Genomic DNA, 22,097 nt, shown 5'->3' on the forward strand with positions numbered 1-22,097 from the left:
ATGTCATATTCTAAGTTTGCATTGCACTGTTTTTATTAATTTTGAGGAAATACTCTGTTTTTGTGCAAGTGAGATGAGTAAATGCATGTTTACATTTAGCCTAGAACCATAGTCACCATTATATTTACACAGTGCACAGAACGACTCTGCAGTTACACTCACATATGGCACTTATGATGGAACTATAGTGTCTTTAAAAAGAACATCATGTTCATATATGCATCATGGATGTTGCTAGAATGGTCTGTACTGTTAACTTTTCAGAACCTGTAGAAATGACAACAACAGATCATCCATAGTAACCTACTAGTGTTTCTGTATTAGTTATCTGGCTCCTCTTACTCAATTTCTACGGCCTTTGTAAATGTGAGGAACTTTCTTTTGTAAACTTCCTGATTTCAGGCATATGTCAACTAAGTATCCCACAAAAGATTTAGCAGTCAAGTACATAGTATACAAATAATAATAATAAATAAATAAATAAATAAAACAAAATAGTGAAGTCAAGTCTTTCCCTATTCGATCACACTGAGCGTCCTCATCATGAAAAAAAAGGACCTCCATAAACCGTACGGAACGCAAGCGGGTTAAAGTTTCCCGGGCACATTTTAATGCGTTGCGCCGCGTCCCTGAGGATGAATCTGATTGGCTCTGAGGTTAAATCCGAGCGTCCGTGAAGATGAATCTGATTGGCTGGGAGACTCTTTAAACTACAAGGCGGAAGGATTTTGAGGTACCCATCTTTATAACATTACATTTATTAACGTATTTCTGCTGTTGTGGCATATCTCATATTTTACTACGAAAAAAAATAAACATTTATAAATCACAGTTTTTTATGCTAGAGCGTACAGCGCGTTTATATAATGAATGTGGAGAGATGTGTAGCCGTTAGCCTGCTAGTTAGCCAATGTAAATCTCCACCTGGATACCAATGATGTTTAATGCTGTTGCTGAGATTACACACCAGATTCTCTTCTATTTTATTTAATTTATTGAAGAATGTGTATTTATTTCGTAATAATCGAATTTAATAATGCGCGTTTACTTGATTAGGCCAAAATGATAAATGATATGGTTCTACAGAGTCAGTTAACTCAATGGTAAACTAATATTCCTACAGAAAGACAGTCTCCAGGGATCATTCGTGCTGGCTGTGTATAAACTGGCTGCTTCAGTAAGGCAGTAATTGTTCCCCTTTACATACCACCTATCGTAAATGTTTTTATAGTTATGTTGATAATAAAGCATATGCTTTGCAAATACGTTTGAACTAACAGTTTATTGCTGTTGCAGATGCAAAAATGACAACAGAAGTCGAGTTTCTTCGAGATCAAGGTGAATTTTCTCGAGATTGTTAATGTGTTTATGCGTGATAACTTACTGTGTTTCAGATTTTAGGTTGCCTTGTTAAAATCTGGCAAGGGGCAACAAGTGAAAATTAGCCATTGGGGCTAACTCTGGCTTATTTACAGTATTTTACTGTTGATTAATGAGCACTGACCCTATAAATAAATAAATGAAAGATCATGGTGTACAGATACATGCTCAGTTTTACAATCATCAGCACTTGAACTTTGTTTTGTGTTTTATCAGTGAACCGTCTGAACTCCGTCTTGGGTCGATATCAGGATGAATTTCCTCCTCCTTCCTCAGTATCACAGGTCAGGCCAATGATTAGATAGCAGTTTAATTGGTTTATTTATTGAAATCTGTAGAAGACCACTTCTAGATAATGACATAATGCTCCTGTGGTGCATAAAGAATGCTCAATAAATACAATTTCTGATATAATTGTCCTTTTGTTTTCCAAAACAAACATCTAAACGTCCTTAAATCAAGATACATTTACTTGAGATGTTAATTGAACACATAAGTTTTGTTTTCTGAGTAAACTGAACAAAATTAAGTGCTTAAAACAAGAACAAATATCTGTCAATGGGGTATAAGATCTTGTTCTGTAAACCATTTCCCTGTAACCAAGACTTAAGTAAATGATTTAAAGAAATAGTTCACCACCCAAATATGAAAATTCTGGCATTATTACTCACCATCATGTGTTTCCAAACCCGTAAGACCTTCGTTCATCTTCAAAACACAAATTAAGATATTTTAGATGAAATCTGAGAGATTTTTGATCCCATAGACAGGAACGCAACTAGCATGTTCAAGACCCAAAAAAGGTAGAAAGGAAATTGTTAAAATAGTTCATCTGGGATCAGTGGTTTAATATGAAGCTATTAGAATACTTTTTGTGTGCAAAAAAAATAATTAATGACTTTATACAAACATTTATTCTCTTCTGTGTCAGTCTCCAATGTGCATTCATGAGAGTACCACGATGCATCATTACAGATGAATCAGTGATGTCGCATGGACTATTTTAACAATGTCCTTACTACCTTTCTGGGCCCTGAATGTGGTAGTTGCATTGCTGTCTATGCAGGGACAAAAAGCTTCTCGGATTTCTTCATTCTCAAATATCTTCATTTGTGTTCAGAAGATGAACAACGTTCTTACAGGTTTGGAACGACATGAGGGTGAGTAATTAATGATAGAATTAAATTTTTTGTGTGAACTAAATCTTTAAGAATTATTTAGACAATTGCACTGGTAAACGAGACAAAAAAGTGATGAAATAAGAATATATTAATGTATAATGTATGTGGTCTTAAAATTCTTAATTGAATGTTACAAAACCTGCAGAAATATTAACAAAAGCACAAAGCACTTGGGATGCTGTTTAACCAAAAAATAAAATAAAATAATCCTTCACTTTATTTTTTTAGACAGGTGATGTGGTCGTGGAATCTGCAGCTCCCTGGCTCTCAGACAGAGGGTGAGTCTCTACGGCCAATTACAGACCTACTACTACAGACTCTAGCCCAAGCGCTCTACTGTTTTAACCATGCATCCAGTTCTTAATTTAAAAAAAATAAGGCCTCTTCAGGATCACCATGCCGCTGTAAATGATGAGTGGCTGAAATTTGTTTTGAACTTAAAGTGAAGTTTGCTGAGGCATAAGTTTGCTCTCATTGTTATTTTCTCACCTTTGACCTGTAATTACAGTTTTATGATTTGATACATATTATTATATTATTACACTGTTAAGTAATCCACTATTACGGGACCCTACACTGTAAAACAAAATTGTAAACAATCACAGCCGAGGAAGAAGGGTCTTATCTAGCAAAACGATTGGTTATTTTCATTTTTAAAAAATACATTTTAAATACTTTTTAATCTCAAACGCTTGTCTTGACTTTCTCTCCCTGAACTCTGTGTATTCTGGCTCAAGACAGTTAGGGTATGTCAAAAAACTCCAATCGTATTTTCTCCCTCAACTTCAAAAATCATTTCAAAATCATCCTACATCACTGCAAAAGTACTGACCCAGTCTTTGCAAAGTGAACATGCAAAGAAGATCAGACACCCTTAACAAAATATGTAGGATGATTTTGACATTGAGGGAGAACATGAGTTTTTCGACATACCCTAACTGTCATGAACCGCAACAAAAACAGTCAGACATTAAAACGTATATAAATTGTATTATTTTTATTAAAATAACTGATCGTTTCGCTAAATGAGACCCTTCTTTCTCAGCTGGGATTGTTTTGCAACCGCATTTGGGATCATTTGAAGCCGCATTTAAACTGCATTTTGGAAGTTCAAAATCAACTACAGTAAAGCGTAAGAAGACACTCTGTAGTAACAAGATGCCTAACCCTCAGTATTATAGTAGATTGATGTATTCTTCTGCTCACATAATCAGCTTGTTCCCTCCAACTCAAAGTCTCATCACCAAAAACTCTGAAGATTTTAGTAGTTGACACTTGAGGCACCTCAATAGACTCAATAGTAATTTTTGATAAATCCTTAGGGTATAATTTTTTTTAACCACTAAAAATAATAAAACTTTTTTTTTAAATATTCAAAGATAATTTGTTTAAATGAAACCAATTAGCCTAAGCAATTAGACCATCATTTGCATTCTTAATCAATTAATTAAAATTTGGGTGAGCGAGAACTAAGGACTAAGCAAACATTACTGGAGTAGGACTAACTGAAGCATTCGACAGGTCATTTATTTTAATAAGAAATATCCATATTGATGTTTGTAAAGAATAGAATTTGAGTCCAGGTGAAAAAGAATCTGTTTACATACCTTTTTTTTCTAAAACTTGTGTGTTTTCAGTCTAATGGCTCCTCTAATAGAAGAATATGACAGACACATACAACAGATGGAGATGCAGCTCAAGTTCTATCAGGTACACAATGCATGAAGGGTGACATTATACTACCCGACACAAATGCTTACACCATATAAATGCTCACACTGCAGCGAGTTTGTACGACTGTCAGGGCTTGCCTGGGCTGATTTCATGCTGCCATCTATAAATGTCAAGTCAAGTGAATTTGTCCTATAATAAGTTTGCCATTCAAGAGTACATTTTCTCTCAATCTCTCTCAACCATCCTCCTCCCACCACTCACTCACACGCTTGTTTCTCCCTGTCAAACACTCAGAGGCAGATGACAGACGTCAAAGCAAGCCTGGAGCAGGTGGTTAGGGAAAACGAGCGGTAAGAGCTTTCGAATGGATCTCCTGCTGATTTCTCCATCCAGTCACTGATTTATTATCAGTCACTTAGTGCTAACCGCTTCTGCACTGCAAGACGAGGTAGTTTTGATAATCATAGCCCAACGTAAATTCACTGTATTTGTGGTAGAAGGTTTCATTCCCTAAACTAGAAGAAACTTTTGTACCCCCACCATGATCTAATTTTCTGTACTGTATAATAAAAGAACACAAAATGACAAGCAATTAAACAACAGTGCAAACTAATATATAATATAATTTCTAAATATGTAGTTTATAAAATAATAATAAAAAAAATTATACACTACCAATCAAAAGTTTTTGAACAGTAAGATTTTTTATGTTTTTAAAGAAGTGTCTTCTGCTCACCAAGCCTGCATTTATTTAATCCAAAGTATAGCAAAACAGTAACATTTTGAAATATTTTTACTATTTAAAAGAACTGAAAATATAATTTATTCCTGTGATTTCAAAGCTGAATTTTTAGCATCATTTCTCCAGTCACATGATCCTTCAGAAATCGTATTCTGATTCGCTGCTCAAAAAAACATTTGTTCTAATTATTATGATGTTGAAAACAGCTGGGCAGAATTTTTTCAGGTTTGTTTGGTGAATAGAAAGTTCAGAAGAACAGCATTTATCTGCAATAGAAATCTTTTGTAACATTATAAATGTCTTTATTATCACTTTTGATCAATTTAAAACATATTTGCTAAATAAAAGTATTAATTCTTATCATTTCTTTACAAAAAAAAAAAATTATACTGACTCCAAGCTTTTGAATGGTATAGTGTATAATGTTACAAAAGCTTTTTATTTCAGACCAATGTTTGGCTCGTTCTATTCATCAAAGAATCCTGAAAAAATTTACTCAGATGTTTTAAATATTGAAAATAATAATAGAAAAAAAAAAGGTTTCTTGAATAGCACATCAGCTTTGATCACAGGAAAAAATTACATTTTAAAATATATTCAAATAGAAAACAGTTATTTTAAATATTACTATATTATTACTGCTTTTGCTGTAATGATTTTTGCCATAAAAGAAAAATTAATTTTGATCAAATAAATGTATTTTTGGCTATTGCTAATGGCCCCTTTTGACTTAAGACTGGTTTGATTCTTTAGGGTCACAATACACTATCAAGTCAAATGTTTTTGAACATTAATATTTTTAATGTTTTTAAAGAAATCTTTTTACTTCAAAATCAAGCCTGCATTTAAAATCATCAAAAGTCTGGTTGCAAAAAATGTTAAAATTGTAAAGCCCCGCCTATTTTTAAAGAGCTGTTTTCTATTTGAATATATTTTAGAATGTGATTTATTTCTGTGATTTTAAAGCTGAACTTTTGGCACTTCCAATCACATGATCCTTCAGAAATCATTCTAATATTCTGATTTGCTGCTGAAAAAATATTTATTGTTATTATTATTATGTTAAAAACAGCGGAGTAGAATTTTTTCAGGTTTCTTTGATGAATAGAAAGTTTAGAAGAACAGCATTTATCTGAAATAGAAATCTTTGTAACATTATAAATGTCTTTATCATCACTTTTGATCAATTTGAAGCATCCTTGCTAAATAAAAGTATTATTTTTTTCAATATCTTTACACACAAAAAAAAAGATAGTGATTTCAAGCTTTCGCATGGTATAGTGTATAATGTTGTAAAAGCTTTTTGTTTCAGATGAATGGTGATTTTGGGATCGTTTAAGAATCATAATAAATGTTCATAATAAAAATGTTTCTTGAACAGCAAATCAGCTTATAGGAATGATTTCTGAAGGATCATGTGACACCGAAGCCTGGAGTACTGATGCTGAAAAATTAGCTTTGATCACAGGAATAAATTACGTTTTGAAAAATAATCAAATAGAAAGCTGTTATTTTAAATAGTAAAAATTTCACAATATTACTGCTTTTGCTGTATTTTGGATAAAATAAATGCAGGCTTGGTGAGCAGAAGAGAATTCTTCAAAAAAAAACGTTAAAAAACTTACTGTTCAAAAACTTTTGACTGGTGGCGTATAATTAAAAAAAAATTAAAATAAAATGAATATAATAAAATCTGCTTTCTTCTAATATTGATTTAATTTGATTTAATTTGATTATATATACTCCTGCTGGTCTATTACCAGGACCTCAAAGTCATAAAAGTCTGTTAATATTTGAGAACAAATTAAAGTGTGTCCGCAGATAATTCCCAAAGGTTTACAAAAGTTGACCTTTTGCATTTACTGTGTCTTAATTTTTATTTGCAGGCTTCATGCAGAGCAGAGGATGTCCATTGAAAAGCAGTTGCAGTCTGTGTCCACTGGAACAGGAGGAGACGGGACAGCGGATGCGATTGCCATTAGCAATCTAGAGGAGCAGGTCAAACATGCTGTGGAGGTGAATATCCAGACCTGTCCCAAAACCACCTCTAAAACCCCATGAGTCGGTCTGTGCCACCACAACCCGCAGGCACTTTCCTGGACCTGTATTCCAGCTTTCTTCTCTTAAAGGGTGGAGAGGTGATCTGGGGTTATTCCCGCTTTAAATCTTCGTTCTTAGTTAATACGTGATGAGATGACACAGGTCACGTTGTGGTGAGGGAATGGGTTTTAATCAGCGTGGAGTACGCTCCAGGTGCTCCTGAGGATTACATATCAACACTTGACATTACGGAGTAATGAGATATTAGTGCGTCACTCATTAAGCGTTCCACTTTCAGCCCGACATCGCGCATCTTTGCCCTCCTTTAGGGAGCAGTTCCCCAGAATGTTATGCTGCAAATCACATCTAAACCTCTCTAGAGAACGCGTCAGTGCAAGTCAAGTCTCAAGTGACTTATTTTTGAGTTTGTGGACTTTCCAGTTCATATTCACATTTCTAACTTCCTAATTAACTGAGAATGAAATAATTAGCTGTGAATGAAACAACCATTGAGACATTTCTCTGCCTCTTTCTCATCACAAAGGTGGTAGGAAACAAAGTGAAACAGAAAATAGTAACTGTATGGCTATATTATGGTATAATAATGTGTATCTGTTATGTATTAGAATATATTGGATGTTTTAAAATGAGCAAAATTATCAAACTGTGCTCATTTTCAACTCCTTGTTTTGCAAAAAGAATGAGTGCATTAAGACTAAAATATTTTAATAGCATGTCTGGTTTAAAACTCATTAGCAAAAAGGGTGAATAGATGTGGGAATATGATTCATTCATGCAAATTAGCTTTTGCAAACTGTCTGTTTTAATGAATCAGTTTGAATTTAGCAATTCATATGCATTAATACTCAGGAGTATTCACAGATATTTTACATTTTAAAATGTTTATATAAAAACACAAGTCAATTTGCGTCAAAATGAAATTTAAATGCATATTGAGTCATAGCCAAAACATTTAATTCCTGAAGTTGCTAAAAAAAAAATCTCTTGCATCCAGTGTATTTACACCAAAATATTACTCCATAGTTACTGCTTTTACTTTAATTAAGCAAAGCTCAATAAACTAGATTTATTTTTTTCCTCCAGAACTTACACTGTTCAACCTTTAGTTTTTTCAAAACAACTTAAAGTGCAAGAGAAATATGTGTGTTTCCTGGCAATAAATCTCATGACCTTGGCATTGCTAGCTTCATAATTATATGCTCTACAAGCTAAGCTACAGTATAAATATATCAATCAAGTTCAATTGCTTTTGTGCTCTACATTAACTTTGTATCTCAGATAGCAGTGGTATTTAGAGTTTAGGCCACAATCATAGCATGTTCACCTTTGGTTTGTTCCATGTTGTGTCTCCAGGAGAAAGAACGGGCCCTTCAGATGTGGCAGACAGCTTCACAGGAGTTGGATCGAATTCAGACCCAGTACCAGAGCTCCATGAGTGACGGACAAATACACGCAGCTGAACGGCAGCACGTGCAGGTTAGACATCTTCTTTTTAAACTTGACACATTTAGCACATATTTGCTGTCCGTAGGCATATTTAGTTTCTAAAAACAGTTATTAAACAGCTCTTATTTCTAGAATATGTAATATGATAATTGAACACTAGAGGGGAGTACAACAACATACAGGCACAGTTAACAGAGCAAACAGACCCGCAGCACTTTCCAACAATTATACATAAACCAGACGGCATGCGGGGCTGAATTATTTGAATATATGAATTCAATATTAGCTGTTGGCTGTAAAATATTGGCTTAATTGTGGCTTGAAGCTTATTATAATACACATTAATTAATTATTGAAATGCTTTGTCTGTGCTCTCACTGACAATCACTGTGCTGTTTTAGAATCAGCTGGTGCAGGTTCAGCAACACGCCCAGAAGCTCCAACTGACCAATCAGAAGCTGGAATCAGTAAGACTTCCTGTTTCAATATGTAAACAATAATGGTTCAAATCTAAATCTACTGTAATTTCCTGTTTTATTGTATGTGTTTCATCAGTTTCATCTGATTTATTCAAACTGAATAATCGTCAGTGACTTTTTACAAAATGTTGCTTTCTGCAACTTTGAAATAATAGAATTTTTTATTTATTTATTTATTGAAAGTTTTCTCTATCTCCCTATGCAGCACACATAATTAAATCAATACATTATTTAATGTCTATTTATGTGTTTATCCCTTATATATGTCATCGGCCACTTTTCATGATCCAAACAGATCTAAGTGAATAAAATCAAGTTAGTGATAGTTATCAGTGTTAGTGATACCAGTGCCCAGGGTATCCGCGGATCCTTAAAAAGTCTTAAAAAGTCTTAAATTCCATAATTTAAAAATAAGGCCTTAATTAGCATTAAAATGTCTTAAATTCGCGTTTCAAAGGTCTTAAAAATGAAATCTAACCGACCCTGTAAAGAAGATTTTATTTATTCAATTTGAAATCTTTTCGTCTGTTCGTCACATATCACAAAATGGGCGGAACCAATTAAAATACGCGTTCGCGGGGAGTTCGCTTGACACAGGCTTTACGCTGTAATGCTGCGTGAACCATGGTAAAGTTTGAGCTTTAGGCTTGTTTAGCCATGGGGAAATGTATGCATGTTCGATTTTGGGGGCAGGATCGCGTCCAGTCAAGATACCTAGGGTCACAATTAGGGATGTTCATTTCGGTTATTTTTCCTAACCGACAGCCGACGCTTGTTAACCGATTATTAACCGTTGACTGACAAGATTTTTTAAAATTAGAATTAAATTATTTCAGAAAGGATAAGTGTCTGTGACTCGTTAAAATACCAACATTTATTTTTCGGGATTAATTTGACATGCGCAAAAAGCAGCAAACAACAGAACATGAGTATTCACATGTCGCATCACCTGCAGCGCTTCTGCGAATGGAAAAAACCCCTCATAAAGCCATGCTATATATATATATATATATATATATATATATATATATATATATATATATATATATATATATATATATATAATGAATGAATAGGCATATAAGATTAATATTTTTACTTAATAAAACAAACGAACAAAAAAGTGCAACAACCTGGTATGCTTTTGGTTCATTTTTGTGCTGCGCGAAAGGAAGACGGCTGAAAGCGGCATATCCTGTTTTTCTTTATTTTACAAACAGCAAACGTTTACAGTTTCGATTATCTGTAAAGAGTCGTTTCCCCTGTTAGAAGGAAAAAATCAAGTCATTGCGCCGGCGCCGCACGCGCACACACAATCAGCCAAACATATGGGGGGAAAAAATCACACTGCTTAATCGTTATTAACGTACTGCCGTGATATTATGCCATTCATTTTTTTATGTGGATATTGTAATGCGAGAAGTACAAAATCAGGTTTACATAATAAATAATATTTTAGCATTCAAATGCATCTTGAATAAGGAGACATTTGGAGTTGTGTCGTATGAGAGACCCAATGTTAGTTTCAGTTTCGCTTTAGCCTAAATGGTTTCGTTTTGGCTTGTCCGCTAGCTTCTTATATTTTTTCATTCTTGTTCTTTTCTAAATATTGTTAAATTGAAAGGATTTTTTTGTGGAGTGAGGGGAACTAAAATAGTCTAGCCTATGTTTATAGTGTATTGTAAATATTTCGCGTCAACAACAGGTCTTTCTGAATGTAATAATAAAATGCGACTTAACGTTATAGGCCTACGCGATTTATCTTTTTTCTCTTAAAAATGCAATTTCATTTTATTTTAACCATCCAGAAAATGTTTTAAAATATTTTGATAACTGAAAAAAGACCTTTTAAACCGTTTAACTGATTGTATTAATCGGTCAAATTTTTTTTTGTCGGTTTACGGTTAACCGGTTAAAATGAGCATCCCTATGGGACATGGAACAGCTCAGGATTTGCTTCACCATTTCAAAGTAGGAGACCGAGTTGGAGGCAAAGGGCAAAGAACTGAGATACAGTAAAAAACAAATGTTCAGGTTAATGGCATGCAGTGTACTTACTGCTGTGCAGTGTTTGTTTGAAATCTTCATAAGCCTATGGCTGTCAATATTCTTCCTAATGATTAGTCGGTGCAAAGACTATGTTTTGCAATTTTGTTTCACGCTTTCTGTAAATCAATAAAGAGTTTAAGGTAATTGGTTGTGTTGTGTGGTGTTTGCAAATTTGTTACTACAAAATTGGTCTTAAATTTCATTCTGTACGGTATTAAAAAGGTCTTAAAAAGTCTTAAATCTAACTCGTAGAAACCTGCAGATACCCTGAGTGCCGTGTATGGTCAGTTGTTATGCAATGGTTTTAAAGGTCTAATCCATGTGCTGTCTTAGTCACACTTTTTTCTCACACTAGCCAGAACGCCACCTGTTTGAGTGAGTGTTGTTCAGTGTTTAGTCTTATGTGTGCGTGTTGGTTGTGGAGAGAAATACTACTCTATTTGTGAATATTTAATGAGCAGTGTAGCTCTCACACACCCACCTTTTTCACACCTATCCTATCTCAACCAAAAACCCTCCGTCCTGTCCTTCATCCTTTATCGTTGCGAATTACTTTGAAGTGTGTGTGTGTTTGGCGTTATGCCCGGCCGGCGTTCATGTCTGTCCTGTCACACTCAGACCAATCAGCAGTTCCTGAAGACGGTGGCGGAACAGAGCAGTGAGCTGGAGGAGTTACGCAGCCAACTCAGGTAGAGTTCCAGATGGCCAACTCTTCATGACTTAACCTTGACTTGAGTTCTGTTTGGCTCATGTGTTTATAATACAGTCAGCACAGTGTGTTTCTCAAGATTTTAACACAACTTTAGTGCAGTCACATTTTCTTCAGAAGACTAAAATGGGTTTTCTCACTGCTTTTGAAAAACCTTTCTGATTTTAAAAGATTAGTGCTTTTTTTTTTAACCAATTTTCCCATTATTTCCTGTCTCCTTTCTAATGTTCTATCAATAAAAATAAGTATAAAGGTCAGCTTTATAAGTGTGTTTATTTGTGCATGATGTTTTAGGCAAGCCAAGCTTGAGCAGAGATCTTCTGCAACTAAAGTGGAGGAGATGACCAGACTCCTGCAGAATGTCCAGGATCAGATGCAGAGGAGGGTGAGAGACAGACATCTTGCATACACTGTTAATGTTGCTATTATTGTCCCTAATGTCATGTCTGTGTAATGGTGCAGGAAGAGGACACAGCAGAAGCTCAGGGAAGAGAAGAAGCATCTGATCGGAGACTACAGCAACTACAAGCAGCACTAAAGCAGCTGGAGGCCAGGTGGAATTTAATTTCGAAGTCAATACAATTCTTTAAACGAAAAAATTAATACTTGAGTTCAGGTAGGATGCATAACATAAATCAAATAAGATGGTATAACGATTTTCAATATTGGTAATAATAATAATAAATGATTTGAGATCCAAATCAGCATATTATAACGATTTCTGGAGGATAATAATAATTTTCAGTTATTCAATTTTTAAAAACTTTCAAAATATTCTTTTGAAATATATAAATTAAAATATGATTAAAATTTTAAATTTAATTTTAAAATGTTAAAATAGAAAACAGCTCATTTGAATTGGAATATTTTATAATATTATACTACTGTATTTATGTACTGTTACAGTATAATATTATAGTTTTAATATATTTCTGATCAAATAAATGCAGCCTTGGTGAACAGAAATGTTTTAAAAAAAAGAAAATTTGTTTACATTTAAATTAAAAAAAAATCTGAAGGGAGTGTAGAAAAACGATTGTATTTCTTTGCACATATTACTGCAATTTTTAGTAATGAATATACAAATATGTAATAATTTGACTGTTTCTTTTGCAAAGTTTGTATAGATTGTTTCGGTTTTTAAATCTTATTGAAAATATGGATGTGGATGAATATGGATTTCATGCATTTTATTTTTCAGACTTAAAACTGCAACGCAGGACTCCGAGTCAGTGCGCAGGAAGCAGACTGAGTGGGAGCGGCAAGTGGGAGAACTGCAGGGTCGCTGCGCCTCTCTGGAAGAGGAGAAATTCGAAGCCCTCAGTCGCCTCCGCAACTCCATCCAGCTGGCTGAGGAGGCCTCGCTTCAGAGAGAACAGGTCACGCTCCAAAAAAGCACACCACACAAGCCCAATGCAGGCGCTCTCCAACATACCTGACTTCACATATTCTAAAATAATTTTGCTGTGTTACTTTAGGCTCAGCTGAGGGAGAAACAGAGAGCAGAAGAGCTGGAGAAGATGAAAGATGCCATGAAGCAGCTGATTCAGGATGCTGCCATGCGCACCAGGAAAGAGGTGATCACTGCCAATGACCTTGAACTTTCAAAGGGAGACAAAAGAATAAGTTGAAATTAAATTCTGTAGATTCAGCACTGCTGGTGTCACCTAGTGAAATTACAAAAATAACGCAGAATTTCAAACAACCTTTGCAGACTCGCATTGTTCTTACCCTTACAATATGTTACTGTTTTATCTATGCTTGAAAGTAATGACTGTCTCTCTTTGGCATGTCTTTGAATTTCAGCTTGCTTTTCTGTAACCAAATCAAAATTTCTCTTCCCATGTAATGACACCGCATTAAAAATTAAAAGCAAATGTACTTCAGTGAACCCTGTAGAGCTCTACAGCCAAAAATAGCCCCACTGTTAGCACTGGCACAGCATGGTTATGGCATAGTCAAATCGGCGTCATTGTCGTTTCTATTTTTAGTGTTTTGACATTGTTAACCTGTGATCACACTGCACATACTGTATTTTGTTATTTGCATCTGTGAGTGTGGCTCATAATTCCAAATGTTTTCTTTTCCTCCTTTTATAGGTTGAGAGTGTCCGTAAGCAGTGTAACGTGCAGATTCATCGCATGGCTGAGGAGCTTTCTGCCCTGCAACTGGTGACACATTCATCAGCATGTGTACAGATGTGCATAACTACAACTGTCACTATTGCATATCAACGTATCTTCTATGATTATGTGTGTGTAGGAATGTGCTGATAAAGAAACACAGATTGAAAGAGCCCATCGGGAGAGAAAAGCTGTGGAAGAGGAGCTGGAGAAGGTGAAAATAAATGCACATGTTTACTCAGACATAATTAAATGCAATAAGGCAGTATGTTGCTCATGTTATCACATTTAAAGGTATAGTTCACCCAAAAAATTTAATTCAGTCATCATTTACTTACCCTCATGCTGTTCCAAACCTGTACAAATTTGTTTTTTCTGTTGAACACAGAAGTTATTTTAAAGAATGTTGGTAACCAAACAGTTGATGGTAGCCATCTTTCATAGTATTACTGTTTATTGAATTTGTGATCAAAAAATGCAGCCTTGGTGAGCATAAGAGACTTTTTTAGGGGTTCAAGCACATAGTGCTGAAACCCTATTGTAATTGTTAGAATGGTCACGGATAAAACTGATTGTGCAGACCAAACTGTAAGTCGTAGAGACTTGAATCTTGGAGGGATGGTAGTACTCACAGCGCCAACGATGTGACCAAGGCTTGCCCCAATCGGCCTGACGGGGGCGTTACAGTGATCAAAAGTATGATATTGCTCATAACTCCTTAACCATCAGTCACAGGATCAAGTGTCTTATGTCGATTGAATCCTTGGCTCACATCGGACAGATTTAGTCATGAGCAAAATTTTCAGGTATTTCGCATTTTTTAAAAAACTTTGCGAACTAGTCCTAGGTTTTTTCGCCCCATTGGAACCAAACCACTCTCTGGAGAGTGAATATCAATAATTATCAAGAAAAGTTGAAATTTCGACTCACCGTCGCAAAGAGGCGTCAAAACGTTAGTAAGGGGCGGAGCCACTTTAAGTAAAATGTAAAATAACTCCTGAACGGAATGAGATATCTTCACCAAACTCGGCACACTTGTGTAAGAGCTCAAGCTGAGGTCACAGGGAAAAAAATCGCTTGGCCACTTGATGGTGCTATAAGAGGGAAAAAAAATTAAAATGGTCTTGGTCCGAAGTGCCACAAGTGTCTACAAGGACATATGCGCATCTCAGAAAACATGGCCGCCATTGGCCGATAAATTTGGAGCACCTGTTAGACATGGTTAAAAGAGGCCAATTGGAACGAAACTCACTGGGCCTGTTCGGCTCGCCTTCCCCACACATCTGAAGAGATCGTCCACTGCGATACCGCATTTTTTTTTTTTTTAGGGCGTAAATGATTGTGCGTACATCTGCACGATATTGGTATCATGCAATATAACTCCTCATTCTGGACAACTTTGCCTCTAGAACCACTGCTGTCAATCAAATAGTTTGTTAAATGATTGAGAAGATGTAAAAAAACCTACTTTTGTGAACTGCTCTAAAAAAATGTTCCTCAATCTGGAAAAAAACACTGAAGTACAATTCTCTGGACTCTCTAGGCCAGCGTTTCTCAACTCCAGTCCTCGCGCCCCCCCGCTATGCTTATTTTGCGTGTCTCTTCTAGTTAACACACCTGATTCAGATAACCAGCTCGTTATCATGAGCTACGTGCATGAACTGTGTTCCAATTGACATGATCCCTACATAGTGTTCATTGCTCCCTGCTCCCTGAGTTTGCTTCACTTCGAAAACCTGGATTTGCTTTGCCTGCAGCGTCTTCACACACAGACGAAACTTACTAAAAGTGTGAAATGTGACATCATATACCTCTGTAAATAAATACAATTTAAATTCACCTCTCGCACTCTTTAATGCCCTTTGAATGGAACGTATACACTCGTTTCGAACCGGAATCATGGCGGAATATCCGGTGATGTCCACTTCGCAGGGCACTTCATGGTCGAATAGAACAATTGCCGTACGTGATAAGAGATACATTCAAAATTAGCATAGTGGGGGGGCGCGAGGACTGGAGTTGAGAAACGCTGCTCTAGGCCAATCAAAAAATGTTAAAATTTATCCTTCGACAGGCTATAACACAGTTTGTTTAGAAAAGGGGCCTGTCCAAATTTACCCAACATCCTATAAAGCCTAAAGGAAAACTCAAAACTTCACAAAACCTGCTGAGCATGTGACAGGTGATTCTAAACAAACAGTTTTAAGGGGATCGGACCAGCTGGTGCTATAACGGTCATAAACATTAAAAAAAACATCATATTTCCATGGTAAATTATGTGGATTTGCCAAAAATGCTTTTCTAATCGATAATTTAGGTGGGTACAGTCTTGCTGAATAATATGTCTCTTTCCTTATATTCTTATATGCCTTAAAGGAGTCATGTTGTTTGAACATTAATGTGTGTTGGCAGTGTAAAAAGGGGGTTGTTTTACACTACCATTGAGAATTTTTAACCAAAGTATATTATAGACTTTTCATTAAGACCCTAAAGAATCATATCAACTTGTGGAAAATGGGCATCCGATGACCCCTTTAAACACTTGAACACCGGTAATTGCTGCTTGCAGCTTTATTATAAAATCGTGTTTGTGTTGCAGGTCTATAAAGAGGGTCGAGTTGGAGAGCCTGAGATGAGGAAGATGGAGGCTCTCCATCAGAGATGTTTAAATACTGAACGACTGAAGGACGAAATGCAGCTCACACTCAACACCACTAAAAACAATATGAAGAAGATGGAGATGGAGTGAGAACACACACAGCTCATAAACTAGACAAGGAGAAAATACAAGGGTGCATCTATAATATTTTAATGCCTCCCCTGTGCTTACGTAGGTATTCAGAGGAGCTGTCACGCTGTCAGGAAGAGGTGCGGAGGCTGCAGTCTGCGCTGACAGGTGCAAGAGAGGAGAGTACAGCCATCAGTGAGGAGAGACTCACACTGCAGCAAGAGAACCAGCAACTGCACAGAGACATGGAAGCACTGCGCAAAGAGTGTGCGCTCGCTCAGAGACGTGCCAAACAACAGGTTATAAATAACAGCATTCTGATGTAGTCATTCAAAGCCGTTGTTCGGCCTTAAAGGGATAGTTCACCCAAAAATGTAAATAATTTACTCACATAACGCAACGCCAGCTGCTGTGTCAGCAGCACCACACGCATACATCATGGTACTCTTGTGAACACATGTCGAAGACTGACTAAAAAAGTCATCTTGTTTTTTTTTTTCTTTGTGAACAAAAGTATACTTGTAGCTTTGTAACATTATGGTTGAACCACTGATGTCACATGGACTATTTTAACAATGTCCTTGCTACCTTTCTGGGCCTTGAAAGTGGTAGTTGTGTTGCTAGTTATGCAGGGTCAGAAAGCTCTCAGATTTCACAAAAATATCTTAATTTGTGTTTAAAGATGAACGAAGGTCGTACAGGTTTGGAATGACATGAGGGTGAATATTAAATTACAGAATTTTTTTATTTTTGGGTGAACTATCCCTTTAATTTCAGCTTTTCTTTACATATAGACACTGTTCAAAGCACATACATAAAGCTTGTCACGCAAGTACGGTTGAGTTTTGGTAACCATATTTGATGGAACGGACTTGATTTTAACTTTTTGTGCAAGAAACATCATAAAAGTGAAAAAATAGAACGGCTAGAAGGGTTGGATATGGCATCTTTAACAGGTTTTTGTTTGTGTGTGTGTAGGTGTCTTCGATGCAGCAGGAGCTGTGTGTGAAGGAGCAGGGTTTAGAGTCCAGGCTGAGAGAGATGGAGGAGAGCAGTAAAAACTCCAGCGCTGGTTTGACCAGACTTCTGCTCGCTCAACAGAAAACCATCAGCCGCTACAAAGACGAGGCCAAGAACCTCACACAGGCCTTCCAGCAAAAACTCAGCAGCCTCAGGTGAATGCTAAAACACACTTGACACATACAGATCACACAGAAGTGTTGTTTGCCGAGGCAAGAATGACTGTTACTGTTACTTACATTTAGGGTTAGTGATCTGGACCACTAAGTATTAGTCTCATCCTGCAGTTAAATGGATGTGAAAGATTTCAGCATGTTAGACATGATAATCAAAACCAAACAGATGTTTTTAGCAGAGTATCTGAGGTATGAGCTGTAAAGGCACAGCTCTATTCACGAATAGGGGACGGGAAGCAGCAGCTCATTTGCGTTTAAAGAGACATGCACGAAAACAGTGTGTTTCTGCTTCCACTCAAAATAGGCATTTTCAAAATAATATAATTAATGATCTGGCAGGTTTTTGGAGTTGAAACTTCACAGACACATTCTGAGGACACCTGAGACTTATATTACGTCTTGTAAAATAGGTGCCCTTTAAAATGACCAATGTGATTGCTGTCACAGGTCAGAGCTGAACAGACAGAAACAGCGTGTTCAGGAACTGGAGATCCAGATGGAAGCTGATCATCAGAAGATACTGGAGGTGTGTACATGCAGATTTGTTTCAGACCAGGAAGTTGTGTGCTGTGCTTGAATTTCTATAGTGTTTTCAGTGAGTCATATCTTATTTTTATTTATTTTTTTTACCCATAGTATGAGAGGCAGGTTTCAGAGCAGCAGGAGAAGAGCACGCGTCTACAGAGACGTCTTACTCAGGCAGAACAACGTGCAGCCAGTGCATCACAACAGGTATAAACACCAAACTGAATATTTATATACTTCCTGCCTATTGTATGCAACAGTGGCTGATCACTTTTTCAAATGCTTTGGTTCTGGAAGTATTTTTCCTATTGGGATTTTGAAATTGTTCATTTTTAGAGTTATGAGACATGAACCAAACCAAACAACTATAAGGGCAATCACAACATCACAGATTTTAGTTTGAAACTCAAAAAGTATTTGAATATTAGACAAACATGTGTACGTAACTTTAAAGAGGGAAGGAACTACAAATTATTGCAAAATACGTTTATCTAGGGCCCTGTGAAATCCTTTTTTTTTTGTTTTGTTTTTTTTTTTTGTTTCCAAATTCCGTTTTTTCAGTTTTAATTTTTCTGGATTCCGTTTTTTTCCCGTTTTAATTTTTCTCAGCTCCTTTTTAATGGTAAATTACATTTTAATAATCAAAGAGCATGTCTAATTAATTAAAATCATGAAACGTATGCAATTTCACCTCAATTTAATAAAGGTTTAACAAAAATGACATGTTTAGGGCCCTGATGAAATGTTTTATTTTTTCTCACCATGTTTTATTGTTATTAATTTCTGTGTTTTAACATGTCTAATTATTTGAATGCATACTTAATTTATTCAAATTTATTCTTAAAATAGGCGTATTAAACAACACCGCTCATCTGCTCCATTCATTAAAACAGAGACGCACCGAACATGCAGGATTCATATTTAAATGGTATTTTTGCGGCGTAATATTTACAGGTACTAGTCCATATTGCGGTTTGATTTAAGTGTGATGACTTACTTTTAATTAGTTAATTCAAACTTTGACAGATTCCGTGACATTCCGCGTTTAGTAGATTCTGTTTTTATGACTGGATTCCGCAATTCCGTCCGCGTTCTTATCATGCATACAAATAATTCATATTAATACAAGTAATTCACGATGCTCATTCACAATGAGAGTGGTTGTAGGCTGAAGTATTCTTTGAGTGTGCAGAATCTGCAATTCTCTGATTGGTGGAGATAATCACAGTTGGTGTTGTTGTTGTTTTTTGTTTTTTTTACCAGGAATTCTGCTGTTGAACAGGATTATTTAAAAAATTGAAATAATTCAGACTGACAGCATGTACTGTTAATTTTAAAGGGATAGTTCACCCAAAATAATTCTGTCATTAATTTCACACTCTCATGTCAGTCTAAACCCGTAAGACCTTCGTTCATCTTCAGAATACAAATTAAGATTTTTGGTGAAATCTGAGAGCTTTCTGACCCTGCATAGACAGCAAGGCAACTATCATGTTAAAGGCTCAGAAAGGTAGTAAGGACATAGTTTAAAATAGTCCATGTGACATCAGTGGTTCAGCCGTAATTTTATGAAGCTAAGAAAATACTTTTTGTGAGCAAATAAGTAAAAATAAAGACTTTATTCAACAATTTCTGTACGCGTCGTCTAACGATGTGCTCTCTGCGCCTTGAATGTGTCAATTGCATTGCTGTCTAGGGTCAGAAAGCTCTCAGATTTCATCAAATATATCTTAATTTGTGTTCCAAAGATGACTGAAGGTCTTACTGATTTGGAACAACGTGAGGGTGAGTAATTAATAGCAGAATTTTCATTTTTGGATGAACTAACCTATTAACAACTTCATAGATCACAATAGGTCTGTCTTTAAAGGTTTAAGTTGTCGTTAATAAATCAGTTTCTCTAATAAAGAAATTGAATGTAATTTTCACTTGCAGAAGTGCAGCTGCACAGAATCCCTCCTTACTTTTTTTTTTTTTTGTCTGTTTCAGCTTAGTGTGATATCACACCGGAGAAAAGCTGCATCCATGATGGATCTTGAGACTTTATCGTAGATAAACAGCAGCTGGTTTTGCCTCATCATCATCATCATCATCATCATCATCATCAACTAAAAGGAATCAGCGTGATCAGTTTGTTGTTGGGCTTTACTGTGTTTAGTGTCTGAAGCTTTTACTGGCAGGATTTCCCAACAAATAATATAATAAAAAGAGGTTGAGTTCACCTTTGATTAAAGTAATCAAATGTTTTTGTCTTAATGAATGTAAAAATGACCAGATTTAAATTTACTGTGATGTTTGTTTTAAAGACACCTGTGACAAAGTTACCAACAAGCCAAAGTTGTTGTTTTTTCCTAGAATTATCATTTTTAAAATGTTTTAAAAACTGCATGCAGATGGGTTTATAGTCTTCCTAGAACACATATTTTGTTTTCTTGGTTAGCTTGTGCCATTGTAAGAAACTCGCCAGTAAATGCAATAATTTATACCAAAGGGATGTTGAATGTTTGATTCTGAGTGGTTCACAGACATTGTGTAAGAGTTATTTTTCAAGTACACTCACAGCTAAAGTACTTGCAGCTGACCATTATGAGGGGGGGAAAAAAGTATTTATTTATTTAATTTTTTACATAAATTTTCCTGTATCTGTAGTGGTAGTAGTAGCCAGTGGATTTTTTTTAACCAGTGGCAGGAACCCACTAAAGGGCTTCACCAAACCTTCAAGAAGGCCTTAAAATAACTTGACAAAATATGCAAAAAAATATATTCCAAACCCATCATCTTCAGAACACAAATTGAGATATTTTTTATTAAATCTGAGAGCGTTCTGACCCTGCATAGACAGCAACACAACTACCACATTTAAGGCCCAGAAAGGTAGTAAGAACATCATTAAAATTGTCCACGTGACATCAGTGGTTCAACCGTAATGTTATAAAGCTACAAGCATACTTTTTTTGCACAAAGAAAACAAAAATAACTACTTTAGTCATAATTCTTCTCTTCCGCATCACCCTAGTGCCTTATTGGAGCATCTAAGGAGAATTGTTGAATAAAGTCAGTTTTTGGGCACAAAAAGTATTCTCGTAACTTCATAAAATTAGTTGAACCACTGATGTCACATGGCGTATTCTGTCAATGTTCTTGGTACCTTTCTGGACCTTGAATGTGGAAGGACCCTTGCTGTTTATGGAGGATCAGAAAATTCTCGCATTTCATCAAAAATATTTTAATTTGTGTTCCAAAGATGAACGAAGGCCTTATGGCCATGAAGGTGAGTAATTAATGACAGAATTTTCATTTTTGGGTGAACTAGACCTTTAAGCAACCTTTAAAAAAAAATGTTTTTAAATGATTAATCCACTTCCAGAACAAAAATTTACAGATAATATACTCACCCTCTTGTCATCCAAGATGTTCATCTCTGTCTTTCTTCAGTCATTAAAAAAAATATATTTTTAAAGGAAAACATTTCAGGATTTCTTTGCATGTGATGGACTTTTATGGTGTCCCCAAATTTGAACTTCCAAAATGCAGTTTAAATTCTAAACGATCCCAAACGAGGAACAAGGGTCTTATCTAGCAAAACAATCGGTTATTTTCTAAAAGAAAAAAAAAAAAGACAGTTTAAATACTTTTTAACCCCAAACACTGGTCATGTCTAGCTCTGTGTAAACATTTTTTTTTTTCCTGTCATGACAGTTAGGGTACATCTAAACTCATGTCTCATTTTCTCCTCCAACACTAAAATCATCCTACATTGCTGTTTTTACCTTTTTTTTTTGTAAAGGGTGTTTGATCATCTTT

The 22,097-nt window shown here is 35.7% G+C and overlaps 1 protein-coding gene across 2 annotated transcripts; it reads left to right on the forward strand.

Moving 5' to 3' along the window:
* Positions 1 to 673: 673 nt before the first annotated feature.
* sclt1 (sodium channel and clathrin linker 1) lies at positions 674 to 20,894 on the forward strand. 2 transcript variants are annotated; one of them, XM_051120432.1, is made up of 23 exons: positions 674 to 733; positions 1,124 to 1,185; positions 1,297 to 1,338; positions 1,597 to 1,664; positions 2,790 to 2,839; positions 4,199 to 4,271; positions 4,530 to 4,585; positions 6,864 to 6,993; positions 8,392 to 8,514; positions 8,886 to 8,951; positions 11,631 to 11,701; positions 12,016 to 12,106; positions 12,184 to 12,275; positions 12,923 to 13,100; positions 13,200 to 13,298; positions 13,821 to 13,892; positions 13,984 to 14,058; positions 16,444 to 16,589; positions 16,679 to 16,871; positions 17,551 to 17,747; positions 18,216 to 18,294; positions 18,405 to 18,500; positions 20,283 to 20,894. In XM_051120432.1, exons 3-23 carry the CDS (start codon positions 1,305 to 1,307, stop codon positions 20,343 to 20,345), a joined length of 2,052 nt encoding a protein of 683 aa, XP_050976389.1. In that variant the 5' UTR covers positions 674 to 733; positions 1,124 to 1,185; positions 1,297 to 1,304; the 3' UTR covers positions 20,346 to 20,894. The 2 variants fall into 2 exon arrangements, with proteins under 2 accessions (XP_050976389.1, XP_050976385.1); XM_051120428.1 differs by having other exon boundaries at positions 1,124 to 1,177; positions 20,283 to 20,892.
* Positions 20,895 to 22,097: the final 1,203 nt, after the last annotated feature.

The sequence above is a fragment of the Labeo rohita genome, chromosome 1 (assembly GCF_022985175.1).
Source record: "Labeo rohita strain BAU-BD-2019 chromosome 1, IGBB_LRoh.1.0, whole genome shotgun sequence".
NCBI classification, from domain to species: domain Eukaryota; kingdom Metazoa; phylum Chordata; class Actinopteri; order Cypriniformes; family Cyprinidae; genus Labeo; species Labeo rohita.